Source organism: Trachemys scripta, chromosome 5 (assembly GCF_013100865.1).
Source record: "Trachemys scripta elegans isolate TJP31775 chromosome 5, CAS_Tse_1.0, whole genome shotgun sequence".
Taxonomy (NCBI): domain Eukaryota; kingdom Metazoa; phylum Chordata; order Testudines; family Emydidae; genus Trachemys; species Trachemys scripta.
Window position 1 is genome coordinate 136,913,786 of NC_048302.1, and position 15,537 is coordinate 136,929,322.

The 15,537-nt window shown below is 53.2% G+C and overlaps 1 protein-coding gene across 1 annotated transcript in view; it reads right to left on the bottom strand.

Annotated features, from left to right (window-relative positions):
• Positions 1 to 15,537, bottom strand: part of DYSF (dysferlin) — a 275,139-nt gene that overhangs the window by 183,382 nt on the left and 76,220 nt on the right. The window contains exons 16-22 of the mRNA XM_034772554.1: positions 14,192 to 14,274; positions 10,274 to 10,315; positions 7,763 to 7,878; positions 5,510 to 5,623; positions 4,676 to 4,853; positions 2,449 to 2,573; positions 2,052 to 2,079 (exon numbers count right to left, since the gene is read on the bottom strand). Coding sequence (XP_034628445.1) covers positions 2,052 to 2,079; positions 2,449 to 2,573; positions 4,676 to 4,853; positions 5,510 to 5,623; positions 7,763 to 7,878; positions 10,274 to 10,315; positions 14,192 to 14,274 — 686 coding nt within the window. The remainder of the gene's footprint in view (positions 1 to 2,051; positions 2,080 to 2,448; positions 2,574 to 4,675; positions 4,854 to 5,509; positions 5,624 to 7,762; positions 7,879 to 10,273; positions 10,316 to 14,191; positions 14,275 to 15,537) is intronic.

The window sequence follows — 15,537 nt, forward strand, 5'->3', positions numbered from 1 at the left end:
GAGTTGCAGCGTGTGCGTGTGGTGTGATGTTTGCAGTTGCTGAGCGCAGCGTGTGCAGTGCGGCGGGTGCCGAGTTGCAGCGTGTGCGTGTGGTGTGATGTTTGCGGTTGCTGAGCGCAGTCTGTGGCTACGGTGCGGTATTTGCGGTTGCTGAGTGCAGCGTGTGCACGTGCAGTGCGGCGGGTGCTGAGTTGCAGCGTGTGCGTGTGGTGTGATGTTTGCAGTTGCTGAGTGCAGCGTGTGCAGTGCAGCAGGTGCTCAGTTGCAGCGTGTGCGTGTGGTGCGGTATTTGCGGTTGAACGCAGGCTGCAGCTGGTGCACGGAACATCATATTTTTGAATAGCGCAAACATTTCTGCTTTGGCAGCGCAGCTCCCTGCCAAGCGAGGTCGAATTACGGGAAAGTACGAAGTGCGAAGCACGCCAGCCTGGGAGCGAGTCGAGCAGATTCCCGTGGTTCCAAACAGTCCTTTTCGTTTAGTCCTTTGCAGAATGTACAGTCACCTCACTTATTTTTAGACATGGTCCCTCCTGTGTCCCCTCAGTGTGTCTTTCCTGTTTGCCATCGTATGTGGCTATTTATCGAAGCCAGATGTTTGCAAGCGAGAGCCCCTCCCTGAGTCACTCTCTCCCTGCTCAGGGCAGAGTCCCCTGGATGTGACATTAAATCCACATCTGTCGGAAGCTCTAAAATAGTTAAAATCTAAGGACTTGTTAATGAGACGGAGCATTGCCTAGTGGTTAAAGGTGGGGGGGGGGACTGGAGTCAGGAGGTTTGACTTCTATGCCCAGCTCTGTCACCAGCTCACTCTGTGACCTTGGGGAAACCACTTCCCTGCTCTGAGCCTCAGTTTCTTCTGCTGTAATTTCGCCGGCCCCTCTCCACTGCTCAGGGCACTCCCAGAATGAGAAAGCCACAGCTTCAGTTCAGCTCTATTTCCAGTGGCAAATATTCCGGTTAGCAGACTTTCCCACAAGAACCGCAGCCGCCCTCCCTAACCTCCTCAGGACAGCTCACGTAACTCAGTCTTCCACCCCCTGGGCCTCAGAACCCCCAACCTCCCGAAACACCAAGCAGGACAGGTGGGCCTTGCAACACGCCAGCCTCCACAGACCCCAGGGAGGAGGCCTCAGGGAGAACATCCTGCCAGCAGCTGTCTCGTCTCCCTGCTCAGGTGCCAGCACTGATCTCGGCAGCAGTGGTCTGGCCCAAGGACAGCCACTGCAGAGGCTGGGGTGGGGGGTGTTATCTGCTGCCTGCATGACCCACTGCTCAATCGGTGGCCGGCCACATTCAAGGCCAGCCTAAGCTTCGGAGTGACTCCGTGAGGGGAATAAGACTTAGCCACGGCTGTCCAGGGAAGGCACGTGGAGATCAGCGAGTGAAAGGCAGTGCGTGGGGGAGACTGAAGGGTTTTTCCAGCTAGCACACGGCTCACATGCTCGCCGATGGGCGAGGGCATTCGAATATCAGGGGTTCACATTTCTCTCTGTTCCTCCTAGCGATGGCACTGGATTCAGACGTCTCTCCCACAGCAGGAGGAGAAGGGAGCTGGTTTGGATTCATAACCCCATTCTCTAGAGTTGGGTTCTGGTCAGGAATCCAGAACCAGAACGGCTTTTCCCCCGAATAGATTCACATGTCCCCCAAAGGCTAAAATCACGCCGGTTTCCCTTCTGTCCCATCCCAAACCTAGCTGCAGCTAAGCCTCAAACCCAAACCGGACCTAATCCAGATCCGAGATCTTTGCCTCTGAGGCACCTCTGACCTCCCCATGAGACACCCAACGCCTCCCCGGCCATAGCAGCCACTCCCCCCCATGAATCACAGAAAGCACTATCACTCCTGTACTAAGCGAGGTGATGAGGACAGTAATGTCTGTCTAGAACAGTGTGGTTCAAATTGCAAATCAGGAGTCCCCAGGACTAAGGGGGAAAGAAAAAGGAGCCTTTTCTTCTACTTTCTGGGTGGCTCACCATCAATCCTCCTATGCCTTCTGCCAATCTTAGTTCCCCACACCCACCATCACACCCTGTATTCCTGGAGATCACCACTTACCACCTGTCTGAGTGCAGCCTCCTCTGGGGAGGAACACTGAGGCTGTTTTAACAACTGTTTAAAGCCAGAACGTGAAGGATACTATTGGCTAAATGGGGACATAGAGAGGCTGAATGTAATGATGATAATTATTTGGCCTCCTAGACACTGGCATTAACTCCCCTATTCATTTCCCAACAGCTTTAGTGACCCCAAGCTTGAGGAGTTTGGTTTTCTCTCTCTGAACGATGCCGCCCCTTGCAATATCATGCCCCCAGAGTCACTAATGAGCTCAATACAGATTCCTCCTTGGTGTACATGAGGTCATACTGATAAGGCTCAGCACAAACGCCAGCAGACCGGACAGCCCTGGGCTCTCCCATGGAGATGCAAAGGCAGCGCTTAACTCACCAGCCTGTCTGCAGTGCGTTGGAGAAGGTTCTGCATGTCCGTTCTGTGGCTGATATCCTCCCAGTAGGACGACAGCACCACCACGGGCTTCACATTGCCCCAGGGGAGGTAGTAATACTGGCAACCTGTGGGACAGAACACACTCGTATCTGGCTCTGTGTGGGGGACGTCACCTGCGACCGACTGGCCCATAGACCGAGAAAGGGGCAGAGGCCTGGTGCATTGTGCTCTTTGACCTGAAGGGCAAAGGTTTTAGTCCTGGTTCCCTCTGTGTGTGACGCAATGAGATTAATTATAATCCAATCAGCCTTGGTATGAAACGAGATGTCTAGTGCAACTCGAACTGTTGTAACAAACCCACAGCTATGTAGATGCCACTATGCTGGGGCCAGCTGGGACCTCCTGGGGACAGAAAAAGGTTCTGCTCCAAAAGCACAGGCCCCTGGAGCTAAAAAGGAGTCGCCGTTATGTGTTGTTATTGGGCCTATGACTCATACTTGAACAGTTCTGATTTCCTGCAGAGGCGGGCAGCAATACACACACACACTATCAGTTCATTGCAATCTTAATACTAGCTTACACATCTGTCACACCATTGATACCCGAACCCTTCCCCTATCCTACATGCACCGAAATCACTCCACCCACCACAGCAGGGCAGCCACTGCTGGGGTGCAACGGAGGGCCGCTGAGTCCCCTGCAACACCACTCAACCGTTTCAGCTGGGGAGTGAAGAAGAATACCACCTCCAACTAAAACAACAACAGGAGGAAATTTTAGGCAGGCAGATTGCAATTGCCCGATATGGAACGTGGCCGGGCCAGCCACCCTAAACATTGCAAAAATGGCCATGGCATCTTGGATGGCCCGGAGCGCTCAAGGAGTTCTGCTCCGCTCGAGGAGATGGAAGGGGGAGGTACATTTTACTCAGGGGTGCGGGCTCTTGAAGGTATCCCACCAAAAAAGGAACAGCCAATAGTGGTAGGGTGGCCAGGTGTCCGGTTTTCATCCCAGTCGAAAATGGACCCTGGCGGCGGTGCTGATCAGACCATTAAAAGTCCGGTCAATGGCACAGTGGAGCTAAGGCAGGCTCCCGGAAGCAGCGGCATGTCACCCCTCTCTCTGGCTCCTATACGTAGAAGCACCAGGAGGCTCCACACGCTGCTCCCACCCCAAGCACCAGCTCTGAAGCTGCCATTGGCCGGGAACCTCGGCCAATAGGAGCTGCGGGGGCGGCGCCTGTGGACGGGGCAGAATGCAGAGCAACCTGGCCATGCCTCCGTGTAGGAGCCAGAGAGGGGACATGTTGCTGCTTCTGGGAGCTGCTTGAGGTAAGTGCCACCTGGAGCCTGCATCCCTGTCCCCCTCCTGTGCCCCAACCCCCTGCCCCAGCCCTGATCTGCCTCCCACCCTCCAAACCCCTCGATCCCAGCCTGGAGCACCCTCCTATACCCCAAGACCCTCATCCCCAGCCCCACCCCAGAGTCTGCATCCGCAGATAGCGCCCTCACACACACCCCGTGCCCCAACCCCCTGCCCCAGCCCTGATCCACCTCCTGGACTCTGAACCCCTCATCCCCAGCCCCATCCCAGAGTCTGCACTGCCAGCCACAGCCCTCACCCCCCACACCCCTGCCCTAGCCGAGCCCCCTCCCGCACTCCGAACCCTTCATCCCCAGCCCCATCCCAGAATCTGCACCGCCAGCCAGAGTCCTCGCTACCCCCACCCCAAGCCCCTGCCCCAGCCAAGCCCCCTCCCACACTCCAAATCCCTCAGCCCCGGTGCCTTGGAGAGGGGCAGGGGGCGTGGCCAGGGTGTTAGGTTTTGTGCAAATAGAAAGTTGACAGCCCTAAATAGTGGAACACACTGTATCTCTTCCATTCGCATCCTGGCTCAGAGAGAGAGAGAGAGTGTGTGTGTCTGTGGGTGGGTGGGTGGGTGTCAGAGGGTGAGCTGGGCCTGTAATGGGTCAGGGCTCTGGCCTACGTCTGAGCCAGGGCACCCTGGTTGCCAGGATACAGCAGTGCAATGACAGAGACTTGAGGGAGCAGGAAGGCCAGGAAACCTGCCAGGATGCAGTTGGTTTCCTCTACCCATCGTACAAGGGGCATTGCCTCTGGGCGGCTGTAGTCATATGGGCCCCGTGGGCTCGACCTGGTTTGAGGAGCGGTCTCCTTGCCACGCCGCACCCCCTTCCCCGTGCCCGCGCACCCGCCCGCGCCTCACCGTCAAACACAGCCCCGCTGTACTGCGTGGCGGAGGCCAGCGGCAGGCACGTGTTGTCAAACTTGTTGCCGTAGTTGCCGATGCTGACTTCGAACTGGACGGCGGCGTCGACGTCCTGAAGCATGCTGGCCGAGTAGAAGGCGGCGAAGAGGCAGTACTTGCGCCGCCGCAGGTGCTTCTGCAACACACAGAGCCGGCCCCGTGGGAGGAGCCGCAGCTTCTGACCTGGGGCCTCTCCCAGCCAAACCCTCACCCACTCCCACACGTGCCGCTTCCCAGGATGGCGTGGAAGGGGCACGGAAAAGCACAAGCAGTGGAAAGCTCTCCTGACAGGGAGACCTAGGAGAGACCCTGCCCAAGGAGCTGGGCAGAGACCAGGGTACAAGCTGCACCAGTTTGCGTTTCACTCTGGTGTGGCTGTACTGTGGGGAGGGACGCTGACCTAGGGCTGGGGCCCAGAGAGCCGGTAGGCCCCTGAGGACTAAGAGGGATCCTTTCTGGAGACCATTTGAACTGAGAGTTCTCAAAGGGTCCCTGAAGAGACTGGACGGCCCCAGCACAGGGCCCCAGAGGGCGACCTCTCTCCAGGAAAGGATGGTCAAGAGGCAGTAGACGACCACGCCGTATACCCTCAACACCCGAGTCAGCGAGGAGATGAGTCTGCGACAGCCGTTGGCTAATAGGGAGAGCCTTTTGGCTCCAACTGTGGAGCAACGGGCTTTAGTTCTGGAGGTTGCAGATTCAGTCCCCAGCTCCGCCAATTACCAACCCTGTGATTTATAACCAGCATGATGCCTGGGTCCTCAGGAGTGATTCAGCAAGGATGCCACATACCTCTAGCCGTAGAATATCGTCAGGCGGGATGTCCTCCAACTTCTGCTCAATATGTTCCACCAGTTTTGTCTCCAGCTCCATCAGCAACCTGCCCCGAAAGGCCACTCCCTCTCCCTTAGAGTTAGATAAGAAGAAAGTGCTGTTACCAAGACAGCTCCATCTCAGAGATGCTCCCATTGGAGTCTATGGGTACGTCTACATAGACGGGTAGTGATGGCAGGTAGTGATCGATCTATCTAGTGTAGACGCGATAAATCGATCCCCGATCGCTCTCCCGTCGACTCCGGAACTCCACCACAGCAAGAGGCAGAAGTGGAGTCGAAGGGGAAGCCGCGGTCGTCGATCCCGCGCCATGAGGGCGCGAAGTAAGTGATTCTAAGTCGATCTAAGATACATCGACTTGAGCTATGTTATTCTCATAGCTGAAGTTGCGTATCTTAGATCGATCCCCCACCCACCCACCCAGTGTAGACCAGTCCTATGGGAGCTCTGCCGTTGATTTTGTTCAGTTCAAGAGGAGCAGGATCGGGCAATGTATTTACGCAGCCCCTTATAGATGTAAAGCAAACGATGTTATTTTTTTGACGATGTATTTGCCAAGAGGGGTAATAATTTCCTGTAGGTGCAATGGATCCTGGGAGATCTGGGAGAAGAGCAGCTTTTTCAATTCAGTGGCAGTTGTGAAAAATCAAAAGAGTTTCCATCTGGGTCAAACCGACTGAAAATTTGGGGAATTTTTGGTGAAACAAAAACATCCACTGGGGGTCTGTTCTAGAGTGGGGAATCGAACGTGGGTTTCCCACATCTGGGGTAAGTGTCCTAAGCACTCAGTTAAAGGCTATTTGGGGAAACAGGGCAAGGAGGTAGCACCAGCTCCTCCGCCGCCTGCTTTGTGACTGGCTGAACCAATTTGCATCCAGTTTGTGAATAGTTTTATGTCGACCAAAGCTGTGTTTTTTGGCAAACTATTCTTCTGAAAAATAGCACCTGGCTCCAATCCTCGTACCGATTGTGACGTTGCACTCTACATGATGTTATGAAAATATGCTAATGAGAGTGAATATAATGTAACTGGAATGTGCTTCATGCGAAAGGTCTCTTGTATCATTACAAAGCTTATAATCTACTGAGTGTGATCATCCGATTTGTATGAATGTATCATTCTTGTATCTGAAACTTGAAATATGAAATAGAACTCTGAGGGCCTATTGTAATTATGCAAAGTGTGGGCCATTAATGGTGGTTTGGAATTTTGATGGCTCCCATCAACCAGGACAATTGACTATAGATGGCTGTGTTACTTGTGAGTCTTCCTGTATACGTGTGGGCTAGCAAGTGCGTAATGAAGTCTTACAGTGCCATCTAATCATGTCACCTGAACTGGAATCCATCTTTAAGCTAGTGCTTTTCCATTGAGAAGGAGGGGTGGGAACCCAGAGAGCGACAAAGGATTCCTGCCTTGTGCAAAAGATATATAAGTGAGTGGAACAGAACAAAGGGGCTGTTGTCATGAGAAATCCCCTAGCTACCACCTGAGCTGGAACAAGGACTGTACCAGGGGAAAGGATTGGGCCCAGACTAGGAAGGCATCCAGTCTGTGATAGAAGCTTATTGAAATGTCTGAGGGCGAGATTTTATCTGTATTCAGTTTTCTTACTGTACTAGGCTTAGACTTGCGTGTTTTATTTTATTTTGCTTGGTGATTCACTTTGTTCTGTCTGTTATTATTTGGAACCACTTAAATTCTAATTTGTATTTAATAAAATCACTTTTTACTTATTAATTAACCCAGAGTATGTCTTAATACCTGCAGGGGGGGCAAATAGCTGTGCATATCTCTCTATCAGTGTTATAGATGGCGAACAATTTATGAGTTTATCCTGTATAAGCTTTATACAGGGTAAAATGGATTTATTTGGGGTTTGGACCCCATTGGGAGCTGGGTGCCTGAATGCTGGACACTGGAGCACTTCTTAAGCTCTTTTCAGTTAAGCCTGCAGCTTTTGGGGGACGTAGTTCAGACCTGGGTCTGTGTTTGTAGCAGGCTAGCATGTCTGGCTCAAACCCAGGCAGGGCACTGAAGTCCCAAGCTGCCAGGGAAAACAGGCTTAGAGGTAGTCTCGGCACATCAGGAGGCAGTCCCAAAGGGGGTTTCTCTGATCCAACCCGTCACAACGATTAATGAAAGTTCAGGATAATGAGAGTGTTTCACTTTGCAAAGAAGAACTTTTGAAAACTGAACCACAACTTCACCTTTCCCATGTTGAGTTCCTCGTAGGGATCTGGAAACCCGGTAAATTCCCTCGGGCTGCCGTAAAGGTTTACGTAACAGGGCCCAAACGTTGGCAGGAATCCCAGCCCGTCGTCCACTAGGAGACGACAGCGAGCAATCAGTTACTGAGCCACTACAACAACACTTCTCATTAATGCATAAAAAGAGAACGGGCACTGAGCAAACTATAGCATATCCCTCTAACTACAGGGTTATGGGTCCAATGGGTGCTAAGGGCAGGAACACGGATCTCTTCTGAACTAGCCTCTGTTATTATCTTAGAATCATAGGACTGGAAGGGACCTCGAGAGGTCATCTAGTCCAGTCCCGTGCACTCAAAGCAGGACTAAGTATTATCTAGACCATCCCTGACAGGGGTTTGTCTAAGCTGCTCTTAAAAATCCCCAAGGATGGAGATTCGACAACCTCCCTGGGCAATTTATTCCAGTGCTTAACCACCCTGACAGTTAGGAAGTTTTTCCTAACATCCAACCTAAACCTCCCTTGCTGCAATTTAAGCCCATTGCTTCTTGTCCTATCCTCAGAGGTTAACAAGAACAATTTTTCTCCCTCCTCCTCCTAACAACCTTTTATGTACTTGAAAATTATCATGTCCCCTCTCAGTCTTCTTTTCTCCGGACTAAACAAACCCAATTTGTTCAATCTTCCCTCATAGGTCATGTTTTCTAGACCTCTAATCATTTTTATTGCTCTTCTCTAGACTTTCTCCACATCTTTCCTGAAATGTGGTGCCCAGAACTGGACACAATACTCCAGTTGAGGCCTAATCAGAGCAGAGCAGAGCGAAAGAATTAATTCTTGTGTCTTGCTTACAACACTCCTGCTAATACATCCCAGAATGATGTTTGCTTTTTTCGCAACAGTGTTATCTTATAGTGGAACAGCTGGGTAGCAGTTCCCTCCTCCACTGCACGCTCCATAAATGGGCCCACTGCAGGTTTGGTTCCAATCTCACACACACAAGGGTAACTCCATGAGACCATGCCACGCCCCAAATGTGACTGCTTTATGCCACGCCCACATTGCACAACACACACACTGGCAATTTAACCGGCTCATGGATCCTGCGAGGGGCTAGAACCTCTCCATTGCCACCCACTATAGGGCTTGTCACTGAGGTAAAGGAGGCGTGGCTGGGGTGTCAATGCCACAGCACAGCCAGAGGCAGCCAGGCCTTAAGATAGCCCTGGGGCTGATCTAACTTACACCAAGGATCTAATTGCTCCTGATTGGTGGTTTAAAGCCAACTTTGCATTCCCCAGCCTCCCTGGCTGCACCAAGCACAGACATAGCCTGGGATTGGGGCCATCGACGTCAATGGGGTGACACCAGCATGAGTGAGGTCAGAATCAGGCCCTGGTTAGATGACAGATCTGTTTACTCTGTACAACTACTCCAGCGTTACACTGGCAGAACTGAGAGCCCTTTTCGTGCGGCGCTAAGGCCAGTCCCATTCCCAATAAAGCCAGTCACAAAGCGCCGGCGGATGGGCCACCCGGCACTTCCTCCATCCCACACACAGCAGTGGACACAACTATACAATTCAACAGAGGGAGACCCTGCCAGTGAGAGCCTGATCTCAGGGACTCCGGTCCATCCAATCGGCAGTAATCGCACTGAATTCACAGGAGCTACTTCCGATATACACTGGGGAGCCATGGCCGTGCTAGGCCATGTCCACACCAGAGAGGGGCCCAAGCCACAAAATTCAGATCAGGATCCAGATTTTAGCCCCATTCCCTCTTTCGGGGTGTTTGGAATTTAGAGAAGGGAATTTATCCTGGGAAGATGAAGGCTCTCCTCTTCCTATAGTCCCATATTTGGGGTACTAAAGGAGTGGGCTGGATTCCCAGCAGCTGTCAATCAGCATCACTCCACTGCCCACCGTGAACTGGGGATCTCTCGCACTCACTGCCGTGGAGCGTGTGCCGGTTTACACCAGATGAGAATCTGGCTCAGCGCCCTCTTCCTTAGGACACCTAATGATCCATCAGGTGACCCTCAGTCCATTGCTTGAGAGAGTGGCATCAGCAACACGAGGAGAGCAGGAATAAATCTTGTACTTTGAAACCAGACAGGCCCAATGCACCAGGTCTTGGCCCAGTGAGCAGCACAACACGTCCTCAGTCCTGCTTACCACACGAAATACCGTCGGTGTTCAACAGAAAGATCATCACTAACAGAGAGCAGTGCCTCGTGCTTGGCATACCAACCCCACCAGAGGCCAAAGGACAGTGGAGACTCCATACCATGGCCCATCCCACCCCACAGATGATCCAAGGGGGGCACATATGAGGCTGGAGGAGGTCTGGGGTCATATCTCGGTGGCCCACTCCCTTCGACAAGCCACGTTTCAGACACGGAGGCTTTTGCTGATCCTGGTTCTGTCCAGGGTCCCAGTGTGTCTAAACACGGCTAAAACGGCCAAATTACCGAACCATAATTGCAACCAACAGGCTAGAGGGACGTACTGGCTGTAGCTTTCAGGGGCTTCGTGAGAACAGGAAACTCATCTGAGGCACAAAGAAATGGAGAGAAGGTTAGAGCGGGAACAAGAGAGAAGGGGTGGAAGGAGCGTGACATGAGACCAATGCATTATGGGAAATGCAAGCTGCGGCTGCAATGGGGCTTTTTGTGCCAGACTCTAGAGAGAGACCAAGAGGGGAACTGAACAGCTATAGTCTCCTAGGTTACTCTGCCCGGAAGCTACTCATGCTGCACCATATCACATGCGGCCCTGGGAGTGGATTGGGAGCCTTTCCTACAGAGCCCAGGCCTGGCCTCCTTAATCAAGTCAGCCGGCCAAACCGCCTCCCAGGAGCGCAGCGGAGGTCCAAATCTACCTCCCTGCTCTGTGTCCCACAATGCATTGCACCAAATCTAGCTGTGGCTCAGGCCTGTCTCTGACAATGGCAACACCCAACCCCTTCACCCAAAGGTCCCCAGGGCTGCAACAGGCATCCCAAAGCACCAAGGAACAACTAGGGGCTTCCATTCTGCTCCTCTATAAAAGCTGTCTCCCCAGAGCTGGCCTTTGGTTCTGTGGGGCCCTGCGCAAGGCGAGACATATGGGGCCTCAGACAGAGGGCTTGGAAACTGGCTGGGTTGGGAGTGTTGGTCATTAGGGGCATGTGAAAGAGGGGAATCAGTCCCTTGATTGCTGCTGAATCCAGGTTAGGACATGGGGGGACCCTGTGTGGTGACTGTAGGCCAGAGAGACCCACAAGGTGTGTTTGTGTCCAGCCGCCTTTGATTGCATCACAGCCAAGCCCCAGGATTTCTCTACCACATGGGACACTGCACATCTTGTATCTGGGGGACAGGACAGATAGGGAACAAGGGGCATCTCGGCGCATGGGGCAGGGGAAGGAAAGGGTGTATCCCAGTGGTTCGTCCTTCGAAGAGTGAGGTTGCAATGGGCTGTCGAGTGGGGATCTCCTGGGTACCCGGTAGGTGTGAGTGTAGGTCCCTGTGTGGCCTCCCACAACACCCACGTGACCTGCTCCTGTGGCCGGCAGAGAAGTTAACTGGAAGAGAGTCCCTCTGTATCCACATACCTACACGGCCCCGCTGACCCATTGCTCGGAACTAAAACCCTTCATGGCTGCCAGTCTCGGCTCCCAATGCGCTTTGCAGTGTAACAGCCCCTAAGAGCACAGGGCTGGGTCTGGCCTAAGGGAAATGCTTCCAAACGCCTCCGACAGACCCCTGTTCCCTGTCGCCCGCTCCCTCGCTCTCTCTCTAGGGATCTGCAGCTGCCCAGGCTGGCCCATACGTTAGGTCTCTCCCAGGAAAGGGAGGATGAATAGACAAAGCCCGTGTCAGTGGGCGCATGGCATTGCAGTCTGAACTCCATACTCTGCATGTGTTGGCAGGGCAGTTTGTGTTGTAAGAACAGGTTAGCTGCGCCCTAAGGCCCCAACTGCATTACAGACCTTGACCGAGTTTGTCACCAGGTTGACACCATGTGTTTTAGGCCCAGGCATTCCTTTCCTAAGCACGGTGAGGGCACCATGTTTCAACCCGGCTTGTAAGCAGAGCTGCGGCTGGAATCTCACCTGGAAGTTCTGCTGTGTATATGTTTTTGAGCGGGGGGTCATTTAACAGTGCACGAGTAATATGGTTAGCTGGTGCCTCTATCACCCTGGTCTATGAGCAAGATCCCAAAATGCATTGCACCATGTGAGAAAATACCCACAATCCTCTGCCACTCAGCGGAGACAAGAGGGTGCAGTTGCCCCAAATTTCCCAGAGTGCACCAGTGGGAACATGGCTGGGCTATGCAATAAGTATGGGCAGGCCAAGACCATTGACACGTGATTGGTCCAGGAGAAATGCTACAGTGTGGATATTCCAAACCATGCAAGCTGCAATTGTGTCAGCACCTGGCCCCCGTTCACAAGGGTTCTGTCTGGAGCGCAGCCAGTACAAACCCACTGGAGCATAGCGGTGAGGACAGTCGGAACAGAGCAGAAAGGGAGTTAGCTGCAGGAGTCATTCAGTAACCGATGGGGTTAGGGCAGGTTCAGGCTACAGTCCCTACCACAGCTGCAAAGACCTGGGTTATTCAGAAACCACCACGACACGACAAAGTGAACCGTGAGTCCCTGCACTTCCTCCCGCCTGACACGAATACCATGCACGGACGGTGTGATTGAGGTCTGGCAGCTGATAGCTGATGGCTAGACCCCCCCCCCCCCAGCCCCCACTTGGGAGGTCTTCAGGACTTGAACCCAAGACCCTCAGCACGAGCTGCTACCACTGGAGCTAGCAAGACCAAGCCTCACTGCTACAGCAAATAACAGGCTCATAAACCTCTTATGTGAGCCAGCCACTGAGGGTACATCTAAGTCCAGCCTCTGATTCCGGTTTGACCTCCAGTCCCCCTTTTGGACCTGGGTCCTAGGACTCTGCTGGGGCAGGGGGTGTCAGAACCCAAATCCCACTGCGACTCGGATCTAAGCCTGTCATTTTGCAGTGTGGACACTGCTCAAGCCACAGACCCGGGTCAGAAGGTCTGCGTAGTGCAGTGTGGATGCTTTAGCATGGCTGAGAGACCTGGGACCAGCAACTGTAAACCCAGGTTTGCACCTGGCATTGGCCACTGTTGGAAGACAGGATACTGGGCTAGATGGACCTTTGGTCTGACCCCACGGTGGCCATTCTTATGTTCTTATGTCGGTTTACAATGCAGTGTGGATGCTCCAGCACATGGCTGGAAACACAGAATCCACAAGCCCGGGCACAACCGATCCGGGTTTACAGGGCAGTGTAGACATACCCTGGAGGGAAGACACTTAGTCAGGACTTAGCAGAGTCCCAGATCCCTGAAACCACACAGTCTTTCCTCACCCTCTGTGCACTGAGAACAGGCAGGGGGGGGAATCTTCCCGGCTCCTAGATTACAATGTGAAGGTGGGTTCAAACTAAGGCAAAATGAGCTCCACCCTCCCTAATGCTTCTTTACTGAGATGCCAGGGCACGCGCAGACAGAGCAATTCTGCACCCCTGCCCCACGGAGCTTGCACTTCAAAGGGGACACACGTGCAGAAGTTCAAATGCCCAACGGGCCACCACCGGCGCTTCACAAGGACATTCCCAATGCCCAAGCAACCCAGGCCCCAGCGGGAGGTTAGCGGGAGTTGCACCAGTGAAGAAGCAAGGGGAGAGTTTGGCTAAGTGAATCCAAAGATACCCCGTGGATATAGGTCCCGATCCAGCAAAACATGTAAGCAAGTGCTTACCCCTTGGACTGGAGCAGGCCCAGTGAAGCCAGGGGGATAATCCACCTTCTTCAAGTTATACACCTGTTTAAGTGCTTTGCTCAACCGGGCCATAGTCAATAACTGGAAGACACGCTGGGGTCCCGCAGTGAGGATTTGGGGTCAAATTGTGCCCCCCATTCGGAGCTTTGCCATTGGCATCAATAGAGGCAGGGTTTAGCCCTGGATGCCCTAGTGCCAAGTGATGACTGCCCCTTCCATGGCAGAGCCGGCTGACAGCACAAGAGAGCGTACACTCCCCTCCTGTCCACAGGCAGGGTCCCCTTGCATGCCCGGCGCTCATCCCACCAATTTCGAGTGCCCCTGCTGGGGCGGAGCTGGGCTGCAGCCAAAACCTACCCAGAGCTTTAGCGCAGACGACATTCACGACATGCCTTAAAGAGTCACCCACTTCTGTCACAACCCAACCTCAGTCAGCGTCACTTGAGATTCCCCCACGCTCGCCCGTCGGAGGGGAAGGCACCAGCCCTCACCAGCCCCCAGGGTTTCATAGAGAGGATCCCGGTCAGTAATTCTCCTTCACCAAAGCCAAGACCAGCCTCCGAGCCACGAGCATGCATTCCCTATAGCGCCCAGTGCAAACTCCAGGCACGGGCCTCTCCTTACCTTCCAGCTCTCCTCCCGGGGCGGAGATTTGAGACATGCGCAGGTGGGTTGTGCCAATGACATCGTTGTGAGTGACACGGTCCCTGAAATAAGGGGTTTGGTTTAACTGTAGCAAGTGTTTGGTTGATCATGCTTTGCCCATAAAGAGCCTTCCTTTGGGAGAGCGCCACGTTCTTTACGAACGTTAACTCTCCAAGTCACCCCTATTAAGACAGGTCAATATTATTGGACCAGATCCCCATCTGGTGTAAATCCACAGTGCTCCATTGGAATCAGTGGGCCAGATCCCCATCTGGTGTGAATCCACATTGCTCCATTGGAGTCAGAGGGCCAGATCCCCTTCTGATGTGAATCCGCATTGCTCCATTGGCATCAGTGGGCCAGATCCCCATCTGGTGTAAATCCACAATGCTCCATTGGAGTCAGAGGGCCAGATCCCCTTCTGGTGTGAATCCGCATTGCTCCATTGGAGTCAGAGGGCCAGATCCCCATCTGGTGTAAATCCACATTGCTCCATTGGAGTCAGAGGGCCAGATCCCCTTCTGGTGTGAATCCGCATTGCTCCATTGGAGTCAGAGGGCCAGATCCCCATCTGGTGTAAATCCACATTGCTCCATTGGCATCAAAGGGCCAGATCCCCTTCTGGTGTGACTCTGCATTGCTCCATTGGAGTCAGCTGGCCAGAAGAAGTCAATGAAGCTGTGCTGATTTTTACCAGCTGTAGATCTGTCCCATTAACTTGGTGTTACAGATGGGAAACTGAGGCACGGAGCGAAGCGAAGTGACTTGCCCACTATCACAAAGGGAGACAGTGGCAGACTGCATAATAGAAGCTAGAAATCCCGACTCCCAGTCCACTGCTCTAGCCACATAGGGTCTGAGCCTGAACATCCACCGTGCAATTTGATAGTCCCGCAGCCCAGGCCTCACAAGCCCACATCAGCTGACATGGGCCAGCTATGGGTGTTTAATTGCAGTGTAGACATACCCTTAGTCTGCTACTACCAAACCGTATTTTCTTGGATGATGAGTAAGGTGAGAAATAATGTCCTATATGTTTAGAGCCACTTGGTTGCAGGTAAAGGAAGTTACAGCTCTGGGGAGTGCTCCTTACAGCCAGTTATAACCTGACCCACCCCAGCCTTCACGGGCCTGGGAGAACTGGCTTGGCCCTGGCATGATGGACGTGTTGTTTCTGGGAATGCATCTGGCTTGGGATGCTCGCTGCATTTCGGATCTGGGTTGCACTAGCACAGGACAATTGAGACCGGGGCTGCCTAAATCGGTCCTTAGAACAGGCTCCCCACTGGGTAGATAAGCCCATCTCCTCTTGGGTCCTGTCTCCT